Below are 24869 nucleotides of genomic sequence, written 5' to 3'. Positions count from 1 at the left end.
ACAAAAAGGTTTGACCATTTGCCGATTTTGTTGGCAGTTTTACCGTATGATATATGGCTAACTATTGAGGCATCATAGAATCATATGGAAGGCAAGGGGGAAGATAAGATCGATGTTGGAACTTGGAACTTGAGAATATGGAGCATTTACCAGTGGCACAAACTCAAGCTAGAATATATGTTACAAAAAGGTATGAACATAATAGAAAAAGCACAGAGCCAGAAAAAATCAAACAAATGAGGAATAAAAACCCGTTATTCTACTAGGGTATATTTCTCTTACCTTCCTCCTCTATGAGCTTCTCGGACAAAGTTGATTCAAAACAAAAATCTAAGACAATCCTAATGTAATATACCTAAGGTTAGTAATTTTTTTGGAATGTTTGCACTTTTGACATTTTTATTTTTATTTTTTTATGAAGATTTTTTAATAATGTAAAACCAAACAAAACTAGTTTATGTATTCATATAGAATTTTTTTTGTATTCGTGCAGAAACTAGTTTTGGTAATGTATTTATTTATTATGTATTTTTTATTAAATATTTTAATAACTTCTATGAGTTGTATAACTTGTTAAATAAAATATTCATATAAATGTATTTACATTAGTTGATTTTGACGTTTGCTTTTTTTTATTTGTTTTGAATAAATTGATAAATAAAATATGAGACGATAATATTAGACAAATCAAAATAACTCAACATACTTATATATAACATAAAATAATATAACTTAAATATTCTTAAAGATGCCACTAGAGGAACGTGTGTGTGACTGATGAAGCAGAGTGCAAGATGAATACATTCATATAGTTTTATTTTATGTTAAGAAAACTAATATCGGCGACAAGTATTTTCGTAAAAAAGAGTTATAAAAAATATGAGAAGACATGCAAAGAGTAAAAAAAAAAAAATACGTGAATAAATTTACATAAACTTATTATAACTTAACCAATAATATCAACTTTAAATCCTCTTGCAAAAGTAAAAAAAAAAAACTTATAATTTATATTTCATAATCATCTTACGAGACTCAAAAGAAATATATAAATATCAATTTATTTTCAAATTGAATCAAACCCACTGTACTTTTAATGAGCTGGACTATTTAGGCCCGCCCATAAAATCTACTAACCCTAGGTATATTATATCTTAGATTTTTGTTTTAAATGAAGTTTGTGTTTCTCCAAGTAGCTGAAAGAGGAGGAAACTAAGAAAATATAGCCCAGATAGAAGAGAGTGGGCTTTTTATTCCCTTAATTTGCCCCTTTGGTCACGCGTTGTATTCCTCCCTCATCCGCTTCTCCAACCAGCTCTGTGCTTCCTTCTTCTACCGTCTCCATTTCCGTTTGCAACATTCAGAACTAATTTCAGTTTCCGTCACTGATCAATGCTGCATAATCTCTGTTTCCAGGTTCCAACCTCGATCTTGTCACTCCACGATTTCATGTGATTCTGTAATGCCGCGATTTCTAGCCAAAAGCGTGATCGTGAGCTAAATCCGCCAACAGAACCGGGAAATGGTCACACACACCCTTTTACATCCTTTCCCATTTTGTGCATCCAGATCAATCTATCATCAGTATGTGTAATTGTTCTATCTTGGCAAGCCTTTCTCTCAGTTAATTTTAGTCTATGGTTGTGTGATCAGCTTTTACAAGATGACAACCTAGGATTTTTGTGTGTATTTTTCCATACGCTTGATTTTTAACCGAGACAAATCAAGCATCGAAGTTCATGGAAGAATGGTCAACATTCTCAAATGGGTCTTCCTTAGATTGCATTGGAGGAGTTGAACTTGAAACTGTTGGTGCATTTCCTGGAAATGGCTGTGGCCTTGGAAAGCACCATGTTGATAATGGTGCTGACAATGGCAAACTTAAACAGAAGTACTTGTTCTACCAACTGTTTCCTGCTTACCTGAAGGATAGTTGTTCCAAAGGTGGTGTTCGGCCTTTGCCAGTTTTAGTCGACGGTCAATGGCTGGATTTGTACAAACTGTTCTTCCTGGTAAAGGAAAGAGGTGGGTACGCCCGAGTGTCGAAGAAAAGATTGTGGGGTTCTGTGACCAAGGAATTGGGCTTGAACCTTGTGGTTTGCTGGTCTGTAAAATTAGTCTATGACAAGTATCTGAATGATTTCGATAGGTGGCTCAAGAAAACTTTTGAAGAGAAGAATTTAAAAAGCGGGAACCATGGGTGTGATTGGGGTTTAAAGTGGTTGCCATTCGATATTGAGAAAGAGTTTAGAGCCCTGTTATGTCCAAATCTAAAGGACAAAGATGATCACAAACTTGTCAAGTCAAAATCAATTAATAAAAAGAAAAACACTGATTTGGTTAACCACAAGAATGGTAATAATCTGTTGGACACCAAAGATCAAAATAATAAATCCGAGGATGTTCAACGCATTGAAGGTGATAATGATGAAAAATCAACTAATGGTGTTAAGGACAATCCTGCTACCTTGGGTGCAGAAGGTGCCAAGAAAGAATTTAACCCACACAAACGCAAGCGGGATGCATTGTCTGGCATGCTAAACTGGATGAAGCATGTTGCAAAGCATGCTCTTGATCCTTTAACTCAACCAATACCTAAACCATCAAAGTGGAAGGAATATAAAGGCCAGGACTTTTTTGGTCAATTTCTGAGGGCAAGAGAGGTTCTGTCACCGAGACAGCATGAAGAACCAAGCAGTGAATTGTCTTCTTTGCAGGTATAACTTCAATGCCCAAAATTATCTTATTCATAGGACTTTTGCTTTTTTCTTATCTTGAAGCAAATCAACATGCTTTGCTTGAATGGGTAGTTATCATTTTATTTTATTTGTTAGGCATTATGGTGTTGCTTAATTCTGCCTAGGTAATAAATATATGATCTCAATCCATTAGTCTGTATATTGACTATACATACTATCCAAAATCTTAGCTTGCAAACCAAGGTTGTCAAATTTGAGTTTACATAAACTTGTGGAACCTCTGTTTACCTAGTTATAAAAATAATTTTAGAAAACCTATAAATGATATATATATGCTTGAACATAATACTTCTAACCAAGGTTTTGTTGGTCGTGGTTGCGGTTTATCGGGATCCTTGACATTGCTGAAAATTATGGAAAAATGTGGTTGATGTGGCCACAATTGAGGGTGTGGCGAGTCAAAAAACCTTGACATTGCACCCACACTTGCAGTTGTAAATCGTTTCTTAAAACCATACTTCTATCACAATAATAATTCATCATCTGAATTCTACAATAAAGAAAAGTAGCAAACCACTGTAATTCAACACAGACTAATAGATTATAAGTTATAACAGAGAATATCAGAGGCTGATGTCATATAAGATCCAACCCAACCCATATAACATATTAAATCAGTCACAAAGTTTGGGTTCATGTAAAAATATTAAACAGAGAACCAAATCTTGTAACATTTACATGTAAATACCCAAATCACTAATCACGATAGCACAAGCTAGGAAGAACGAAGCTCACAATAATCACAAATTGCAGATCGCAATTAAAAAATGTACTAATGAAGGGAGGAGAATGGACTAACAATAAGCCTGGAGGAACGAAGCTTGGAATGCTTCAAACAGAGGAGAGAATGGTGTTGTTTGAAGCCCAGGATCCCTTCCAAAGCCATCACAGCCTACGAATCTAATGGAGGCGAGGTTGTTCGGATGGGCTGAAATGAACCCTAACGCGAGCACCAAGTAGATACACAATTGTGAAAGATGTTTGAACCCAACCCTAATATTTTTAGTTGCGCCTCAAAACGCTCAAGAAAGCATGTCATTTTGGTCTGAAATGGAGTTGATTATAGATTCGCACAATCGCTCTTTTACTCGCAAGTCTAAGCGATTTTATCTGATCCTACATGAGTTTGATCAAGCCTACCAAAATACAATTCTAGTATTTATTTAAACAGATTTGCATGCTTATGATTGTAAATGAGTTGGCACATTAGTTTGACAACCATGTTGTAAACTGCTAAAAGTCAAAAAGGCTTTTATGGTTATACACTTATACTTATATTGAATGGGATTGGCCTAGCCTGCAAAAATGGCTGCTCCCACATTTATAGTTCTAATCTTGGCATTTCATAATGAGAGAAATCTTGTAGTCAAACATTAAGAAGAGATTTAACTTTTTTTCTGTTTTTATCAACTAGTAAGAAAAAAGATTTTGCGTTATGAAGTTTTCTTCAAGAACTTTAAATGCATTCTTGAGTTTGCTCCAAAGAGAGTAAGCTTTAGCATAATGGTAAGCTTGCTGCCTTGCGACTCAGCGATCATGAGTTCGAGTCATGGTATAGGCCTTTTTGCTCATATGGGTGCATACACTAACCACTATCCAAACCTTACAATGGTGTGAACCTTGTATAATAAGAACTTGAGAGTTGAGGGTGTGGATGTCAATTTCACACATTACCCATAAACACAATTTTCAATCAAATCCATATTACAAGCTCTAGGTTTTCCATATGCAGTTTGAAGTAAAAAAAGAGGGCATACTTGGCAAATACAAATAATAAATGGGTTGGATCCGACTTGAACCTAACCTTGTAGTCCTAAATTGAACTGCTTCTGATCTGTTTACTTAATCAGGTATAAATTGGGAAACCTATATTATTTGTTAATCCATTTAACTTCACGATTTACATACACCAATGTTGAATGGCGGTGCATGGCCGCCATGGAGGAATGGCGTGAATTATTTTTTGCCAACTGCCCTAGGCAATTTTTTACACAGAATTTACATTACTGTAAAAGGGCTATTTTCTTAATAAATTACAAAATTTAATGAAGAAAGAAGTCTAAATTGATGATTTACCTTTGATATAGATTGCCTTTTGAATTTCTTGTTTAAATTTTGTTTGCTTTTTTGTCTGACTATTTTACTTTTGTGAACCTCTTGCTTTGAACATGACTATTGTTATTAATGTGATAAATATTCAAACTTGCTGTGTCACTACTTAATTGCTATGTCTGTCTACTGGTACCCACTTTGGGTTAATGGATGTTAGGTGTCAGGCTTTCAGCCTTCAAATTTGTTTTATTTCTATAATGCTGATTTTAGTCTGTTGATGGGTTATTTAGTTAAAATGTTTAATAACTCGTAGACAGGTTGTTAGCTATTGATACTTCGATGGTTTGGTTAAATTAATAGTTAAGAGTCAACGGTTTAGTTAACTGGTTAGAAACATATTGTCAGGCATTATGCATGTTATACCAATATCTCATATACAATCATTCCATATCTTGTCCCTTTTTATGTGGTTTGTGGTCAAATGTCCATCTGTTCATCTGTTTTTTTTAATGGAGCAAGTTTATCTAGTTCATCTTAATATACTCATTTCAGCTACTTCCATTTTTTTTCTTTTGTTGTTCCCTTAAAGTTTTACACTCACTACCATATAGTATAGCTGGTTGTATAGTAGTACAATAAAATTTCTTTTGAGCTTCGTAGGTACTTTGCAGTTAAAATAACTTCCAATGCCTTTCTCCATTTTAACCATCCAGCTTGTATCCTATATGAGACATCTTTCATTAATTTTTCAATCATTTTATAATATTGGTTCTAGATACCTAAACTTAGTGTTATGACATCTTTAATTTTTACCTCCAAGTTGTTTTCCTCGTGTTTCTTGCTAAAATTGTGATGCATATACTCTAACTTACTCCTATTAAGCAAAGATTCCAACATCTGTCTCCAAAGCTCATGTTTGGAGTTAACCTCTTTCCGTGATTCCTTAATCAAAACTATCATTTGCAAAAAGCATGCATTTAGATAATCTTTTGTGTCCCTAGCAAGCACATCCAGTACTAGGTTAAACAAGTAAGGACTCAAGATTGAGTCATGATGTGAATCCATCCTTATCAGAAAGTCCTTAATCTCGGCTTCGAGAGTCCTCCCACTAGTAGTTACCCTATCATATGTATGCCTTGAATAGCTCAGATATAAGTTACGTGAACACCTTTCTTTCCAAAAACCTTCCACAATACTTCTCTTGACACCTGATCATATACTTTTTTCAAGTCAATAAAAATCATATGTATGTTTCTCTATTTTCTTCTGTATCTTTCCATCAAACCTCATAGAAGATAAATAACTTCTATAGTAGACCTTCCTAGCATACAAATTGATTCTTTGCAATCTTAGTCTCTTGTGTTAATCTATTGGTCAATCACCTTTTTTGATAATGTGACTCTAAGTTTTATCCCTTTATAGTTGACACAACATCGAAGCCTTATCCTACTCTAGGTGAGATCGGCACACACATATCTACATATATATTATTTTTATTTTGTCTGCCATAGGACACCACACCATCTGTTTGTCTATAAACACGAACATAGGGAGCAGATCCTCTCCCATGAGTAAAAAACATGAGGAAATAATGTTGAAAATCTCACCTGGCCATTTGTTTTAAAAACAAATCAAAGGCTCAAATTAAAAACACCCAAAACTGATGTCGTTTTGGGCTTTGTGCAATCTAAAAATTTCCCTCTTTTTCTTCCGTTTCCCTTTTATTCAACTATTGTTACTTCACCTGCCATTCACAAATCAATGGTTTTTTCACCCTCTCTGTTTTGTGAATGGCAGGTGAAATAACAATAGTTGAATAAAAGGGAAATGGAAGAAAAAGAGGAAAATTTTTAGATTGCACAAAGCCCAAAACGACATCAGTTTTGGGTGTTTTTAATTTGAGCCTTTGATTTGTTTTTAAAACAAATGGATGGATGAGATCTTTCAACATTATTTCCTCATGTTTTTTACCCACGGGAGAGGATCTGCTCCCACGAACATAATGGTGTTTGATCCATGTAACTGACGTCTCCTAGTGACACAAAGCTTGTTTGTTATTGTAATTCCATCTTTGTATGCCATTCTAAGCTTTTGTTAATTGCCACTTTTATGGATACAGGAGAAGTGATTGATAAGTTTTGAAATGAACAAGTTCAAAATGTATCTAATTCTTATAATTTCTCGTAACTTTGATCATAAATTCTTCAAGGAATCACTGTAATTGATATTGCTTTGGTATTGAAATAATAATAAATGCTTCTGCTAGAAGACAAGATCTTAATGAGAAATTTATTTTAGTGTTATGTTGAAAAAGTCTGCCAATTTTCTGGAATTGTATGTTTTGCAGAAACAGAAGATGCACCCTGCCATGTATGAGGATCATGTTGCTCTTGGTTGCCATGCTACAAGAAAATTGAGATGCAGTGAAAGGTTGCCGTCCTTTGTTAAATCTCGGTCGTGCTCGTGCTGCAATCCATGTTCCCCCAACGGAAATAGATTGACAGGCTCACACATTATGGAGGCAGAAAAATGTCCTCTGGAGAAAACAACTGAAACACCAGATGTATCAACCACAATAACAATAGCTAAGCCATCTGGGGATGAGTCTCTCGAAAAGCAAGTTTCTGTAGGTCCTCGTTTTCAAGCAGAAGTCCCAGAATGGACTGGTGTATTTTCTGAGAGTGACTCTAAATGGTTGGGCACACATGTATGGTCTTTGAAAAATGACACTGAACCTGCTACAGCAACAGATGTTGGGAGAGGAAGACAAGAGATGTGTAGCTGTGAATTTCATGGTTCTGTTGAATGTGTTAGATTGCATATTGCTGAAAATAGGATGAAATTGAAGCTTGAATTGGGTTCTGAATTTTACCGTTTGGGATTTGATCGTATTGGTGAGGAAGTTTCACTTCAATGGACAACTGAAGAAGAACAGAGATTTAAGGATATCATGAAATCAAATATTTCCTCCAAAAATAAATATTTTTGGAACAATCCATCCAAATACTTTCCAAAGAAGACAAGAAGAAACTTGGTGAACTATTACTTCAATGTATTTCTTATTCAACTAAGAACCTATCAGAATCGGGTGACTCCAGAGAGCGTTGATAGTGATGATGATGAAGTAGAATTTGGATCTTTCAGCGATGGTTTTGGGATGGACGCTGTCAAGAGTCTTGGTGATGATTTCCTGGAGTGTTCTCTGAACAAGCAGTGTACTGATCTCAAATACACAAAATTAGAGTGCAAATTTGATAATTGGATCTGAGCCACTTTGAGCTTGAGAAAATATTTTCCTGAGGCAAACTTGTATAAAACTCCCTTCCTCCATGATCAGTGGTGAATGCATTACTAGTACCAGAAAACTTTTGTATGATATGAGGTTAGTGTTGGAACTTGGAAGCAAATATGGACATGTACTCGAGTCTTGTCTATAGCCATAATGAAGAACTTGCCGAGGCTGCTATTAATTTTGTTGGAGATGGTTGTATCTGTTGGTTGAAATAGCAGTTTAACATGATGCTTCTTGGAGGCTGCACTATTCGTGCTGTAAAACTAGTTGTTTAGTCTGAGCTAATGCTTTCAATTTTATGTTTCTAGTCATTATTTTGTAAATTAAATTTATAAATTTTATTCGTGACATGTTTTGACTTTCAAATCGAAAAACTTTTTCTTTGAAGTATAGGTGGATGTAAATTTATTTTTGTCTAATCTCATCACTTAGAATCCATAAAAAGGAGGAGAGAATTAAGTGTATTGTTTCCTATTTTTTCATTAGGAAGAAAAACACCAGGGAGCATGGGTTTATGGTTTTTATTTCTTGGCTATTGATCATTTGATTGTGCTTTTTATTTTGTAGTATCACTAAATGTTCATAAAGATTTGGCATCTTATAACTTCTTAATAACATGTTGGAAGATGAGACTCGGCTAATTTTAGATGCTTACTGGAGAAAAAGGTAAAAATCAGATGCCATATAAACTATTCACCACAAATACCAACATGCACGAAAGGTTAAATCCAACTCTAAATGCCAAATATTTAAGATACCAAAAATTGATGTTGATAATGTACTCTCCTCATCCGTTTGAGATTTATAATAATCAACAGTTAATTCAGAATTAACTATTAAGTAAATACTACCGTAACAGAAATTTTATATGACATTTTACCATTTTAACAAAAACTCGGGTACAAACAAATGTCACGGGTTTGATAATTAATTCAACTAACGCCCCCACCTACATTTTGATTTCTTTTGGATTTGGTATACTATATATGTTTATGTGCTTCAACCACTGGCAACATGAAATCATATCAGATCATCTAGTTTCTCTCTTTTTTGTGGAGTTGCATTGAATCATGACGCAAAGTTTGGCCCCTGAATAATAAACACCAATGCTTTTCGGACCCACACATGATGACAGACATTCGAGTGGATGTCAATTACCCTACCTTTGCTGTGGGTCTCAACTTGCAATTTAGTATGCATGCACAACTTAGAAGAGTTCTTCTATTCAATCATTTTTCTTCTCCTTGTTGATATTTCATTCGGACACATCTTCTCATTATTTTTCAAGTCTATAGTAACTCATATTCTCATGTGTCTTATTTCTTTATTTTGTTGTCTCTTTTTTTAAGGAATACAACTAGTCCCCACTACATCTCTATCCCTTTTCAAGGATTCTAAGTCATGATTAGACAAAATCATGTTTTGCATTCCTATGTTTAACCGTTTTCGGAACAAAATCATTATACCTCACTTCTTTTTTATTTTTCGTTTAACATTGTTTTGTTTTACAGAAATCAAGATATGCAATACATTTTTTTTATTCTAATAAAATAGTTGTGTAGTTTTCAATTTCTTCCCTTCCTCTTTCTATTTTATGATAAATTTATTGTAAATTAATTAAAGATAAGAAAATAAATAAAGGTATAATTATTAGAAGAGTAATTAATGTGATCTTCAATTTTACAAACGACAATTAAATAAAAATGCTTTTTTTAATTCATCAATTAAAATTTACATGTAGTAAGTCATCTTCAACGAGATTTTTTCATGAGTGCTTAAGTCTAAGAAACCTCTTTCGGAATCCATCTATCAGATCAATCAACGCATGAATCACCACTGAGAGAGGGATTGTTGGTGTGTTGAGGGGAATGTTCTTTTTTTTTTTTGTGTGAAGGCTCTAGAAGAAAGATTGAAAAAAATTGTATTTAATTTTATAAAAAAATTCATTCAATTTTGATGACATAACTTGTGTTTAATTATATACTATTATGCATTGTGAATTTTTATTTTATTTTTAACTTATTATAAATAAAATCAACATAGTAAATTTTCATAATTTTAGTATTATTAAATATAATAATTCAAAAAATGAATTTATTAATTTTATTTAAACCATAATTAAGTGAAATTAAAGAATATATATATGTGAGTTTTTTAAAATTTCTTACTATTGAAATAAAATTATGTATTAATTTCTTAAAAATGACATGATATTATAAAAACCATAAAAAATAATGTAAAAACAAAACAAAAAAAACTCAATAAATTCACTAAAAAATTAATATTCCTAAAATATTTAGGCGTGCATCCTATCACAAATTCACAATCCCTGTCAATCATGCAGCATTGCAAATCGTGCCTTGCCAAGTTGCTATTGCATTAAAACTGTTGCTTCAAAATCACAAAGATTTATAAGCTTCCACCAACTACCGAAACATACAACCTACAAAGTCTCATGATATTTGTATCATACATGGTGCCTTCCTACTCCACACAATTTTTGTCTCTGATGAACATAAAATCCCCAAAAACAATGTCGTCTCTCACATGTTGGAGTATTGAGCCTTCGTCTTTGAATATCATAGTTTGTCTCTCAGCACCTTGGTCATAATTTCTCCTCATTACCATCCATCCACCTCGTATCTATCCAGTGATACCTACAAAGTATGCAGACCCCCTTCTTCCTCACTTTTACATGCATATCCGTGTTCTCAACCCCGTACCACTTCCCACAAAGCCCGCACCACATCAAATCATATCACCTGCCAAATGCCTTACCACCTAGCAATCCCATCACATAATGTGGTAACACTCTATTATTAAGTAGCACAATGTAATATTCCAATCACCTTAGAAATTCTACCCACACTCCCCTCTCTCACTCCTATTGTAACCACCTTAAAACTTTTTCCATGGTTACTTTGGTTACTTTCTCAGCAGAGTTGTATTAAACATCTTCATGTTCTTACTTCCCAGCTACTACATTTACACGCTTTTTTCACACAATATCCCAAACCACTCAATGAACCTTCCTTACTCCTTCATTCTCATCCATAAGAATCTTTAGACAAAGTCTTGATTTTGTGCATAACCATAAAGAATGTTGGAAAAGAAAAAGAAAGAAAAGTTAAAGATTGGCATGACTATCAACCTTAAATTTATGTAAATTTATTTACAATTTTATAATTGCCACAGTTAAGAACAAACTATTAAATACATCTTTTGCAGTTGTTTTTTTATGTATGATCTTATTAAGATATATTTCCTTAGCTTGAATAAATGCATCACAACAACAAGCATTAGGTAGTTCCACCATTACCCGACACCATTTTCTTGGTCCAAACATGTTGACAGATTTCTTCATTGGCTATGTTGGACTCCAGAGGTGTGCGTTATCGTGCACATTCCTTCTGCAATATATGCTTGGGTGCTATTGGCCGAGATTTTGGGTATGAGAAGGTGCAGTCTGTTGTGATGATCAATGAAGGTGAAGAGCTGGCTTACTTTTGGGATGCTTTCTCAAATTTTCTGTCCTTGATGGACAAATCTGGCAATAGAGTGAAGATAAAAAATTACTAACTAGTTAGAGGAGAGTGGACACTTTCAATATTAGTGGCATAGCTTGTAAATTGGTTGAAATTAGCGCTAATGAATGATAAGACACAAGTAACAGATACATCTCACATTCTTGTTAATGGCAATGTTAGCAATGTGCAACAATCAGATAGTAGAGATTATTTTTGGGGTCTAACAACCATTCTAAGGATGGTGTGAATTCAACCTAAGTCAATATTGGTAAAAATCCAAATCTCATGAGTTAGTTTTTGGGTTTGAGTTGAAATAGATCCAAATTCACATATACACAAAGAGTGAATAAATGCATCAAAAACCACTCCATGATCTATGATAAATCTATTATTATGGCAGAAAATCATTATTCTTTGGATATGATTTGTTTGGTTGGAGAGAAGGAAGAAAAATAAAATATAAAAAAAATAAAATTTAAATTAAAAAAAAATTAACTTTTGTTTGAGTCAATTTTTTTTCTTTTACTTCCTCTCCAATCAAAAAATATTTCATTTGTTTTTTCTATTTTATTTTCTTCCATTTTCTCTTCTAGGTTTAAAAAACTTACTGCTTTTTCCTTTGACACTGAGGTTTGGATCTTTGCCTGTTTGGGTTTGTGGACTGCCAAATAAGCGTTTGTATATATTATTCTCACGGAGTTTGTGTGTGAGGCAGCAGCACACGGCACACACAAAGAACAAAAGACAAAGACAGAGAGAAACAATGTCTTCCCCAAGCAAACGCCGAGACATGGACTTGATGAAGCTGTCTGTGATCTTTTCCGAATTTTTTTTTTGTATTTTCGATTTCAGAAAGTGTTCTTTTGCATAAATTGTTGTCTTTTTCCATTTGGGGTGCGTTGGATTGACATGGATCAGGTCATCAGGATGATGAGTGATTACAAGGTGGAGACGGTCAACGATGGCATGCAAGAGTTCTTTGTGGAATTCCACGGACCCAAAGACAGTAAATTTTTGCAACCCTTTGTGTCATTTTATTTCCAATTATTATTTTTTGTTCAGTTCTTGGTTGAGATAGTGTTGTTCTATTTGGTGCAACTTTTAATGTTGTTGTTTAATTGTTTGGTGGTCATTTTCTTCAATGCGGATGAATTGCATTTAGGATCTATGTCTCTCTGCTTAACTTCAAAGGTGTTGTTTCCTTTGTCTCATGTTTTATTTTTTTCACTTGTATGTTAATCGTGTGCAGGTCCTTATCAAGGTGGTGTGTGGAAAGTAAGGGTGGATCTACCTGATGCCTATCCTTATAAGTCTCCATCTATTGGCTTTGTCAACAAAATTTTCCATCCTAATGTGGATGAGATGTAAGTTGTTTCAATGCAGCCATAGCTTCATTGAATAATTGTTTATATCATATTTAAGCAGCACAAATATGCTCCATGGGAAGTCTATTGGCTGTTGCACACACACATAGCAAAACTCACTAGCTCATAAATATGGTTTTCTCTTATGTTTAGGTCTGGTTCTGTTTGCTTAGATGTTATTAGCCAGACTTGGAGTCCAATGTTTGGTAAGCAGCAATATTTAAAGAATTTTATTACATGCATACTTGCCATATCCATTTGATTCAACCTTGCTTTGTTACTGCCACTACTTAAAATTTGTTAATTCAGTTTTCTGATTTCCTTTCAGACCTTGTTAATGTGTTTGAGGTGTTTCTTCCTCAACTTCTTCTGTACCCCAATGCATCAGATCCATTAAATGGTGATGCTGCTGCCTTGATGATTCGAGATCATGCTACATATGAACAAAGAGTCAAAGGTAGTAATCCTTGTTAAGTTTCTTCAGTATAAAACTAGAATGCTTCTTACATGCTCTGGCAATCCATGCTAATAGTAAGAAGCTTTCTTCATTATTGTTGACTACTTGACTATAACTACAGTCATTTTTCATCGAATTTCAATTGGAGTGAGATATCATTAAATGGTTAATAAAAAGCTTTGAAGGTTCAATCGTTCAAGTTTATGCAAAAGGATTTGTGTTCTATATCATTTTGCACAAACTTGATATCAAACACAAATCCTTTTGCACAACAATTTCCATTTGCCAAATGCCAATGCTTCCCAATAGATTTAGAATGATTTATGTCCTCACTTGCCAATGAGCATTCCCGCAGCCACACACTTATCCAAGTTTAATCTGCTAGTTGAAGCTTTCAGGTTGGGAGCTTTGGCATTATTGTTTCTTTTTGGCTTTGCATCTAGGGAAGTTGGACTTCTCAATTTCATGACTTCTGTAAAGGCATATAAATTATAGCTACCATCACAAATTCATTTTTCAGTTTGCAATTAACTGATAATGTAGAAGCCGTAGCATTTTTACATGTAATATGCTGGGCATTTGGAAGAGGTTATCTAGACTGAAGTTACCTTCTTATAAGTTTATTTTACCTTATTCCAATAAACGTTACAGTTATGAATAAGCTCTCATTTAATAAGAATTTATTGAATAAATGCTTAATTAAACTATTTTACCAAAGATGCGGTGTATTTTTCTTGCTTCATTTTTTGTTTTTGATAAATAATAAATTGTATGACATGTTTGCATCCTATTCCCTTAGGCATCAATCAATCCCACTCTAATAATAATCAGTGTACTCTGGGTTTCTGACTTTCAATACTCAAATGGTAACATGTACCTTGTGTTTATGTTGAATATTTTGTTGGTAACTGGGATAATATAAAGTATTTAACATGTTAACTCAACAATTTCCAGGTTGAGTTTATGATCAAAGCAAGTAATTTCCAATTTACTGTCATACAACTTCCTTGTTGCTTGTACTTCAGTTGAATCTTAGATCCTCATCAGAAAGAGTTCCAGCCCATGTTTGGTATAGCAGAAAATAATTGCTTTTAAAAAAAAAAAATCTTAGAAAGCTAACAAAAATAAGTGATTATTTCTTTTAAAAAAATGTTGAACCAAACTTGCACCTAGTTTAAAATAAGTTGAACCAAATTATCCGACAACAATCTAGGAGATTTACAATTAACTAATTGGAAGATATCTTGAGCTTCAGAAACCATGCTTGCAAGATATCGACAACCAACATCATCAAGTATCTAAAAAATAAATAAAAGATACCAACAACTCAATTTCATTGGCCATGCTTTTATTCTGTCTTCCATTCAAATTTGTAGCTTCTAATTTGGTACGTGCCATTGGTATGCCACTTCTAATATCATTCTCCTTTGCATGGTTTGATCATTGAAGAAAATTAGTGCTTACACATATAGATGAATATTTCTTGATTGTAAATCTTGGTCACAGAAACCTACATGTTACAGTATATTTAATTCTAGGACCCAGCATCGAGTCATTAGTTTAAAGACTGACAGGAGAAACAATGTCTACCATATCTCAATCTGTTGTTATATTTTATGCACCTGCTTTTGTGTATATTAAATATTTTTGGCCAATGAACAGAATATTGTGAAAAATATGCCAAGCCTGAAGATGTTGGAGCTGTACAGGAGGAAAGTTCCAGTGATGATGAGCCGAGTGAAGATGATTATGCCTCTAGTGATGATGCCATTGTTGGCCAACCTGATCCTTAGATTTTTACATACAATGCCTGCCTTATTTGCAGTCTTGCTTGTACATGATATCATTTAATTTGATATTGAGTCCAGGAATTTGAAGTGAGACAAGTTCTTAAGGTTGAAGGAAAAATTCACACCTTTCTATCTATTACATGGTGGTTGTGTAAATTGGTTTATGATTTAGATGCTTATGTGACTAGAAAATTCAATTTCTGAAGGTTCAAGCTGGTTTGGCATATGAATGCATTTATTGCTTCTAGTAAACTTGTGCGTGCCCTCTCACCAGGATGAAATTGACCCTTTTCCCCTTTCTTGTTTCTATGAGAACTCAATCTTTGTTTCTTAATTTTTAGGGTGTGCTAAGATTGGAAAATAGAGGGGAAGGAAAACATTCCTTCGTAGACAGATTGGATATAAATTTTAAGGGGTTTATCATTTACGTGTCTTAAAAAATACTAATAGGTTTGCTGGACCAAAAATTCAAAAAAAGGGAGTTTATTTGAAATTTTTGAACAATAGAGGAGATTAAAATTTAGAATATATTTTTCTTGATAACAAAAGTTTAGACCAGGAGAAGGCATAAGGTTAGGAAAGATCAGGACATAGAAGGTTAATCCAATGGTAAAGGAAGAAGAAATGGGAGGAAAGGTGGTGGATTTGAATTCTTTCAATAATAATTAACATTTATTGATAAAAATAAAAGTTAGGAAACATCATCAATCTTAACGAGTATTTATGGTAAAATTTACGCATTATCTACTAATTGAAGAAGAATTTAAAAATCAAATCCAAGTTATAATTAGTGAGTGAAAAATTTGACCAGATGTGTTTATTCCCGTCGGATTTGTTTAAATTGGGTGTTATTTTTTATCTCATTTTTTATTTCAAAATCACAATAAAATATTTTTACTTGTTAAGAATAAACAAACAAATTTGTTCTTTACACCCTATTATACATGGTAGGGGTCTTAACAAAATATCTACCATATTGTGCACGGTATGGGTTTTTGTGACAGTGGAAAAAACTGGTTTTATTCAATGACATTGGAATCCTATTACATCATTTGAAATATGAATGCCCACTTGTTGAGAGGGACTCCGTCGAACCAGTAGGTTTCATGAAAAAGAAAAGCTAAACCACTTCGTCAAATATAACCAGATTTTACAGAGTAGTTGCCATTTGTGGTGTGCTTCCAGATCAGGGAATACTCAGAATCGAATCAGCGATGTGTTCTGAGAATAAATCTTTAATCAATCAAATCTTCCAAACTCCCACCTCTTGCCGGTATGGGATTTACAGGTTCTTCAAGCGTCTTTATTATGGGCATTAAACCCATGACGAAATCTATAATTTAACGTATAGATTTAAATTAACACAAAATGGTCAACTCTAAGATAAATATTCATCAATTAAAGGCTTAATAATAATAAATCATAGATAAAAATCACATACAAACCTTTATAATTTGACATTTGATCTTTATTTGGTTAAAAAAATCAGTTCAATTTGATTTTGTATTATCAAATTTTCACCGATTTTCCATTAGTTTTGACATAATTTTACTATTTTTTCAAGTTCTCGCCACTTGTAAGATCAGATTATTATTTAGGTGAAATGAATTAAATACCCGGCCAATTCATTGATTTTTCTAGTTAAATCCGATGGTCCGATCCATTTTTTTTTCTTTCTTTCTGATCTCTGTCTTTTTTTGTTTTCCTTTTCTAATCTATGTCTAGCATGGCAGAAACTCTATGATGTTAATGAAATATGGACAATGAAATTATCGGAACATTGTATTGGGGGGGAATCACATACGCTAGATATAAAGCAAATAGAAAACCTGCATTTAGAAGTTAATGGCCACTAGTCGGTTACTTTCACCTTTAATACTTCAGAACTTTTTTTCTTATTTTAAGAAACTTACAAAAAGCTTCCTAATGAGAAATATTTTTGAAATAGAAAATTTTAAAGAAGGTTTGTTTATGAATTTTTTAAAAAATTGAGGTGAATTTTTAAAATGGAGAAATTTTCATTTGATTTGAAATATGTATCTATCTATATATAGAAGGGAGACGTCAGAGTCTGCTTAAAAATTTTAATTATTTCTTCGGGTGCATGTTTGGTCCTGTGGTGATATCACTTTCATGAAATATATAATTAAAAATAATCCGTATTAAAATAGAAAAAAGTAAATTAGTGATTTTTCGTATTTGGAAAGTTCCAAATGCATGAATCTCTATAAGAAGTAAAATATTAAATACAAATGAACTATAACATGTAGCCCCTATAGCTCAGTGGTAGAGCGTCAGTCTTGTAAACTGAAGGTCCGTAGTTCGATCCTGCGTGGGGGCAAACTACACTCAGCTCCTGTTTTTGTCTTTTTTGTTTGAGTTTATTGATGATGTATTAATAGTGTAAAATAATTTTATATTATCATTTAATCACAAATCACTGATAAGTTTATTAACTTTTATAAAATTATCTTAAAAATCATACTAACATCCTTGAGATTGTATATGATACCCTTCTTTTTATTAGGTTTACAGCAACACCTCATGTAAATAAAGTCTTGTATATGATGTGTTCCTTGAGTAACAGAACGTGTTTCAGTATAATGTATATGAATTGTCAGGGTAATATTTTTCATAGAAATAAAACAATTAGTTAAAGGGTATAAGAGAAGAAAAAGTATTGAGAGAAATTTAACAAAACTACATACAGGAAATGGTGGCGTCCTATTGATAACTCCTTGAACTACCAGATAGTTCGTATTGATAACTCCTCAAAGGCTCAGACCTCCACGACTACTTTGGTGTGCCATTAGTGCAACAGAGGGAAATACAAAGTAGTTGTCAAAAAGTATCTACAAAAGGGTAATTAACCAATTGACAATATTTATATATGAAGAGGCACACTAAATAAACATGTGAAGATAACCAAGTGAAGGAGTACTTTCTAAATCAAATGGTATCTCGTATTAGACTTTTAAAATATGCTGTTGAAAGTTCCATGAAACAGTATACAGAACTAGTTTTATTCTAAAATTTTCCTGTATGATTCTAGAGTTTCCTTACAAGATGCAAAATAAAATCTATGTAGAAGCACGAATTTGGACATTTGCAATTAGTCTGGTGAGTTTGCTTAATGTTTCACGAGCAGATATGGTATCGGGATGATCTTCACCACAAATTGAAGTCCTGATATAAACGGCCTTCCTGATTAGATCATCCCCTATGTCAAATTGTGCACCTCTTAGCATTAGTTTGCCCCTAGTCTCGAGCACAGTAGCTCTACACAAAGCCAACTCTTGCCAAAGGCAAGGATTCAACTGAGCATTAGTCTGGATGGACCTCCAGCAAAGGGATTTGTCAAACCACTTGTCAACTGGGGTAACAAATGCTTGGTCTGCAGCTTCCAAGGCATTGGTGCAAAGGTGCAGAAGCTCTATAGCAGCAGTGCATCTAGAGTACGTGATGAAAGTGTGAATTGCAAGAGGCAGAACCACTTTTTTAACAAGATATAAGAACTCAGAAACCTCGAGTTCAACAGCCGGAGGATTATGACCAAATGCAAATAGCAGAAAACATGCAGCCCATAAATGCTCTATGTTTTCAGATATTGACCCTTGACTGATAACAGCTTGAACCATTGCTTGTGCAGATCCGGTAACTTCTCTTTTCCGAGCATATTGTTTGATGATGTCATTGAAATAGATATGTCCTTGCTTAGTACTACTCCTTGCAATGTTGAATCTTAGCAGTAGGGAAGATGCTTCTAATTCTGATTTTTTGGTGTGTGAGGATGTGAACCCACATGTTAAGGATTGCAGTAATTTTCTCCAGAAACAAGTCCCCTTTTGCTTTTCTGGTATCTTCTGAGCAGCAAGTGCCAATAAGGAAACTGGAATTGCACAAGGTGCAAACCATCCACTTACCAGTACCATTCTGGTTGCCAAGCTCCTCGGGCTGTCTGAATGATCAAATATTGAGAAACAAACATCAAAGAGTTGCAGCAGGAAAGTGTTCTGCCTGAATGAGTGAGCTTCTTTACCACTCCATGACATGTCCTTCAAGGGTATTCTGTTTATGGTATCTAAGAGCCTGCTTGGGGTTATAGGTATCTCAGACAAAATTCCACTAACAATGGCAAGGCCCAAAGTTAACCTCCCAAGCTTCTCCTCAATAGTTCTCAGAGCATCAACCTCTGCAACTGGATAGTCCTTGCCACTTCCTAGCATTAGAGACATTGCTTCAACTCCAGATAAGTATGAAACTTTTAGAGGTTCCAAGTTCATGACACGAGGAAGGCATGTTGATATAATTATATGGGTCTCTCCACCAAAACGAGGGAGGAGATCCATCACAAGTTTGTGATCCCACCAATCCTTTTCGCTTTCCAAGTTATCAATGATCACAAGATACGGAATGTTTCTCATTAGCTCGTTGCGAATTCCAGAAACGGCTGCTTCTTCTTGTTCTTCAAACCCTTTTATCCTAGTTTTTTCCAAACTATTCTCAACACTCAAATCAACTTCTAAAATGGACCTGAGTTTTAGATAGTTTTGCCTTATATGCCTACTCTCCCCTCCTATCCATAAAACCATCTTGTATCTCTGGTGAAATCTGTAAGCAAACTCAAGAATAAGTTCTGTTTTACCAATTCCTGAATCTCCTGATATGCAGGCAATCCCTTTCCCATACACAATCTTCATTCCTCTTTTCCTCCTAGTATACTTTCCACCACACTTGATCCTTGATCGGTGGTGCCCGTGAGAAAACTCAATACTTTGCATTTCAATTTCTTTTTCTGACTCCTTCCATAGAACTGATGTTTTTTCCTCCCTAGTTCCATTTCCCATATGTCTCTCATCTAGCACACTACTCTTTCCCCGACCAATAGTCAAATGCCTTCGTTTCGGTCTGGCCTTAAGATCGATATAGTCTTGCCTTGAATCTCCAGTAACATCACCAAAAAGCATAAACTCCAGTTGAGAAAGCTCTTTCTTCCTACCAATGAAGTTCTCATTACGAGTGAAAGGCAGCTCTTCTTCTTTCACTTTCTCCCTCCATTTTGTCAAATGCTCAGCCGCACCTCTTCTGCCTAACTTCATTGCTAATAATGTTACAGCCCTCAGTATGCAATCTCTCCAGTTTCCATCATGAGCTTCCAACTTCCATTCTTCAACACGTGAGAGGCCATGAACAGCATCTTTCCACTCCTGCTCCAACCCTCCATACAAAAGCCAAAGCTCCCCTCCATGTTTTTCCCACAGCTCACCCCTCTTCTCAAATATATCCCTCACAAGACAATCGGCTGGACTCAAATCAAAGTATATAGGGACCAAGTTCTTCTTGCCAGAGAAAAACTGCAGCTCCTCAATTGTGTATGGGTTCTTGAAAGACTTCCTTGTTATAATTACTATCCCAAAAGAAGCAACATCCATAGCTTTCTCTGCAATGCCAAGCTTGCAAGAGTTTCTACATCCAGCCCTATCTGATATAAAACAACTTATGCCTTGAATTTCTAACTCGACACGCAACCAATTGGCAAATCTTATTAGAGGAGGTTTACGACCATGTAGTCCTATAAAGACATCACAACTCTTTAGTCTATAAGAAGAAAGTGATCTAGAACCTGGTGTTGATGATGTTCTTTTGTTTCTGCCTCTCTTGCTTCTCTTCTCTTTCAGCCCAGAATAACCATCATCATAAGGATGGCAATAACCAGACACAGTGCTACTAGAGATGCCGACTGAGGAAGATATGCGATCAAGGTTCTGCAAATCACCTGCATTACAGCCAGCTGGAGATGCAGCCACCTCAGAGAAGGAGCATCCAACATTCACAATAGACTTTGGTTCTGGAATCCCTGAAATGGTGCTGGGGGCAGCAGCATCTGAATGAATTCTGTCACTGGGAGCATCGGGTCGCAAAGACTCTGATAACTGACATGATGATGATCTTGGAGAGAAGAAGGGTGACTGATTGGCTGAAAAAAAGGCTGAAGACGAGGATGACATGTTCCTTGAACTCTTTGCTGTCAAGGGTCCAAGTGTGGTGGAGCTCTCTTCTTGAATATCCATCATTGCAGTTGCAGATGGTATGTGAATGTTACCCAATTATGGAAGATACCATGTCCCATGCACACACAATTTATTGGAAGATGTACTGTGAAGTTGAGGCAATTAGTTCATCAGTCAGAAGATGTACATTCCAAATTTACAATCATTCGATGTTCCAATAATGCAGAAATAAGCAAAACAGAATGTTCTAAACTGTATGTTTAAGGTACTACAAATTAGTACTAATACAAATATAAAAGAAAGAACAAAGTAAAAGAAGGTGGGAAAAGCCAGACAAAGTCTGAGTCTTTTAAGAAAAAAAGTTAACGGTGCCACCATCATCTAAGTCACACTTCTATAGATCTCAAATTTTCCAAAAAATAAAACAAAAAGATAAATTCGTCAAATCATAAAAAGTAATTACCAGTGGTAGGAAGCAAGATGGTCAACCTAAAAAGAATATTTACTTTACAAAAAAAGATTTTGACACCGAACAGACACGGAGAAAACGTAGCATCAATTTGGGACATTCATTACTGTTGTTACATATACAATACAATAGCCTCCATAATCGGAAATGGACAAGCTCCACTCACTTGAAAACTCATAATCCGTGGTTAAGTAATTCACCAACCAAATTTAAAAGCAAGGGAATTAGGAAAAAAACAAATAAAACATAACAAAACACTATCCACAACTACCAAAATAATTAGTTGACAAAACAAAACTACAGTTATGTGGTTCAGATCTGAATACTTACTACTGGGCTGAGAAACTGAAACACCATGCCGTACATGTGCATTCACTGTTTTGCTTCCAACCAACCAATCTCTTTTCTCTGCAAAGGTCAAAAAACGATCCAAGCATTTAAATTTCCAAGCACTGTAACAGTGACAAGAAGAAGGAACTCAAGCAAACCACTTACAAAAATTAAGAAACGCATCATTACTACAGATGCCAAAAAAATAAAATAAAACAGGTAGCTGAGTCCTTGGCAATGAGTGAAATGAAGTGAGAAACAAAGTATGGTGTCAGACTTAGACACCCATTTGAGAAAGAGAAGAAAGTGAAGGGAAAAGCGGCAAGCTTTATCAACAAGTGTTGGTGGGTGCAGAAACTATAGCTAAGAGGTTTTGACTTGTGAATGTTTGGCTACGGTAGCGTTTTTATTGTGCCTGCAAAGAGTTCAGAAATGGGGTGAAGAAGAATGCCATGAATCTGACTTGGGTATGGTGGAATCGCAGTAGGCTCCACACCCATTTATACAACTGTTAAATCTTGCAGATGGTCTCTATGATTTCGGCATTTGGATTTGCATATTTTAAGTTCTTCCTTTTTTCATTTCTTTTTTTTAAAGTTGGCTTCGATTAAGATAGTCCAGACTCCAGAGCGAGACGTGGTGTTTTGTACTTTGCGGGGGTGTGTGTGACATGGCATAGGGACTAACGCGTTGAGACTTGAGATTCTAACTTATGGTTTATTTTTCCCTCTCTTTTGAATCGTTAAATTGCTTGTTGGAGCAGTAGAAGATGAGAAATATCACGAGTTACTCATTAGTTAGATGTGCGTTATGAAATTTGTAACCTAACACCATGGTTACATAATTCTCTCGAAAATGATAAATTTTTTCCATAATGTTATACATCAACTTCATCTTTTTAAGGATATTGCTTATCAAATTCATCTCCTACAACGGCCATAAAATTTACAAAACTTGAATTTTGAAAGTTCGGTTTAAGTTATAAAAAAATAACAATGTTATAACATAAAAGTAATAAATAATTTAATGTTAAGGAAAAAATATACTAAAAAGTATAATATTTTAGTTAAATTTTATTTTCAATTAATATAGAAATATTTATATGATTTTTTTTTACTTACTCTTTCACTCATCTTAAATAAGCAGAGAATTTTTTTCTACTTCTTTCTTTCTTATTTCTATTCATCCAAATAGCATACCTTTTTATTATTTTTTTAATTTCTATTTTTTATTTGTTTTCCTCGTATTTGTCCTCTCTATTTTATTTTTATATTTTCTCCTCATATTTCTTCCCTTTCTGTTTTGTCTGTCTTTTACTTTTATCCTTTTTATGTTTCTTCTCTATTTCACTTTCAATTTAAATAGTACACCTTAAAAGAAAATATTAATTTGAACCATCACATTCCATTGTTCTCTTGGGTAGTACTTTATAATAAATAAATAAATATATATATATATATATATATATATATATATATATTTAGTTTCTTAAAATATAAATACATTTAATAATAGTACATGCTAAATTTCCACATAATTATGTGCAAAATACAAATTTTAACATGATGCTGCCTATTTAACTTCTAAGAGAATTCCAGTAAAAGAAAAAAACTTCTAAGAGAAAAATAGACATAAGATTAGAGGTTAGCAAGAAATGAGCTTTTCATTTTTTTTATCTTATTCAAAAATTTGATTGGATTATTGGAGGCTAATCCCAATCAAGACTAAAAATATATGAGATGAGATCGAATCAACTCAACATTTTAACATAATTTGTCTATACATACATGTATTATGTATAGTTAAATTATAAAGTAAAATAAGTATGAAATTTTAATTAAGGTATATTTTATATTTATATATTTTAATATAATATCATATTATATAAAATATTAATTATTAAATAATAGTTTATTATCAATACATAACTGTTGTAAAAAAAATGTAGAATATTAAATTGGGTTACGACGACCCAAAACATACCTCAAATCCATCATAAAAAAATGCATTATAACTATTTCTAAAACTCAAATCCATCCAAATTAACTTTTGCATGGTTAAGTAAGCGGAGGGATTGAGTCTTCGTTAGTCTTAAATGAGAAGATGTTTTTAAAAGTAAAAAAATATTGAGTTATAAATTAAAATTATTTATTTAGTATATGTTTGGATTAAAATTTATAAATTTAAGTTTGAGTTAACATATCAAGGTTGCAAAAATATCATAAGTCTTATTTCTACTAAATTGAATTTTTAAGCAAAAATGTTCTCTTAAACATATATTTGAAGAGTAATCAAAGACCATTTCACTCTTAGACATGTTTTTAAAAAATTTAAACGAAAATTTAAACACACACTTAAAAATGTGGGCATCCACAGGCAGAGCATAAAAGGACAGTGGGATTGACTTACAGGAAAAATTACATTGGGGGCATTTGAGCGTAAGTCCAAAAGGGTCTTTTAATGGAGGGGGAACATATGCCCCATGTGAGACCAGATACGGATTTACGGCCCCCATTAAGACACATTCTGCTAAGATAGAGGGTAAAGAGACAAAATTAGTTTGAATTTTAGAGCACTCCAAATTGGTAACGATCAAAAACCTATGTCCCCACAATCTTTTAGGCCAGACTAGAAGGGCACCAATTCATCATTAATGGGCCCAACAGCTTCAAATAGTTTGAATTTCTAAATTTTTTTCTTTAAGGTGCTATTAGGTTTTGAAGTTTAATTTGCTTTGGATGTTGACCAACCACTTTGTGGTCAAAGATGGAGCATTTCTGCTCAACGCACTTATATGTTAAGGGCATAAGTTCATAAAATA

At 33.9% G+C, this 24869-nt stretch overlaps 3 protein-coding genes and 1 non-coding gene across 6 annotated transcripts; 3 read left to right on the top strand and 1 right to left on the bottom strand.

Annotated features, from left to right (window-relative positions):
- The first annotated feature begins 1175 nt into the window (after positions 1–1175).
- LOC114421032 (AT-rich interactive domain-containing protein 2-like) lies at positions 1176–8490 on the top strand. The gene is made up of 2 exons (XM_028386792.1): positions 1176–2714; positions 7156–8490. Exons 1-2 carry the CDS (start codon positions 1737–1739, stop codon positions 8074–8076), a joined length of 1899 nt encoding a protein of 632 aa, XP_028242593.1. The 5' UTR covers positions 1176–1736; the 3' UTR covers positions 8077–8490.
- Positions 8491–12226: 3736 nt separating this feature from the next.
- LOC114421031 (ubiquitin-conjugating enzyme E2 5-like) lies at positions 12227–15490 on the top strand. Of its 2 annotated transcripts, none has more exons than XM_028386790.1 (6): positions 12227–12434; positions 12554–12633; positions 12877–12991; positions 13145–13197; positions 13320–13448; positions 15111–15490. In XM_028386790.1, the coding sequence occupies exons 1-6, from the start codon at positions 12391–12393 to the stop codon at positions 15239–15241; spliced, it is 552 nt and encodes a 183-aa protein (XP_028242591.1). In that variant the 5' UTR covers positions 12227–12390; the 3' UTR covers positions 15242–15490. The 2 variants fall into 2 exon arrangements, with proteins under 2 accessions (XP_028242591.1, XP_028242592.1); XM_028386791.1 differs by having other exon boundaries at positions 12228–12434; positions 12546–12633.
- Positions 15491–17507: 2017 nt separating this feature from the next.
- On the top strand, positions 17508–17579 carry TRNAT-UGU. The gene has a single exon. It is a non-coding gene; the product is annotated as a tRNA-Thr (tRNA).
- Positions 17580–18183: 604 nt separating this feature from the next.
- On the bottom strand, positions 18184–22723 carry LOC114421030. 2 transcript variants are annotated; one of them, XM_028386787.1, is made up of 3 exons: positions 22214–22723; positions 22049–22126; positions 18184–21394 (listed from the first exon to the last, which is right to left on the bottom strand). In XM_028386787.1, the coding sequence occupies exon 3, from the start codon at positions 21310–21312 to the stop codon at positions 18319–18321; it is 2994 nt and encodes a 997-aa protein (XP_028242588.1). In that variant the 5' UTR covers positions 21313–21394; positions 22049–22126; positions 22214–22723; the 3' UTR covers positions 18184–18318. The 2 variants fall into 2 exon arrangements, with proteins under 2 accessions (XP_028242588.1, XP_028242589.1); XM_028386788.1 differs by having other exon boundaries at positions 22049–22723.
- Between the last annotated feature and the right edge of the window lie 2146 nt (positions 22724–24869).

This window comes from Glycine soja, chromosome 8, assembly GCF_004193775.1.
Source record: "Glycine soja cultivar W05 chromosome 8, ASM419377v2, whole genome shotgun sequence".
Taxonomy (NCBI): Eukaryota; Viridiplantae; Streptophyta; class Magnoliopsida; order Fabales; family Fabaceae; genus Glycine; species Glycine soja.
Note: the sequence above shows the minus strand (reverse complement) of the source record. Positions and strands in the feature narration are given on the sequence as shown.

Excerpts from the sequence above, each read along its gene's own strand:
- LOC114421031 (XM_028386790.1), top strand. The coding sequence starts at position 12,391 with ATGTCTTCCCCAAGCAAACGCCGAGACATGGACTTGATGAAGCT. Across the intron at positions 12,435-12,553 it reads GACATGGACTTGATGAAGCT|GATGATGAGTGATTACAAGG; the intron begins GTCTGTGATCTT and ends TCAGGTCATCAG. Across the intron at positions 12,634-12,876 it reads ATTCCACGGACCCAAAGACA|GTCCTTATCAAGGTGGTGTG; the intron begins GTAAATTTTTGC and ends AATCGTGTGCAG.
- LOC114421030 (XM_028386788.1), bottom strand. The coding sequence starts at position 21,312 with ATGATGGATATTCAAGAAGAGAGCTCCACCACACTTGGACCCTTGACA.
- LOC114421032 (XM_028386792.1), top strand. The coding sequence starts at position 1,737 with ATGGAAGAATGGTCAACATTCTCAAATGGGTCTTCCTTAGATTGCATT. Across the intron at positions 2,715-7,155 it reads GTGAATTGTCTTCTTTGCAG|AAACAGAAGATGCACCCTGC; the intron begins GTATAACTTCAA and ends TATGTTTTGCAG.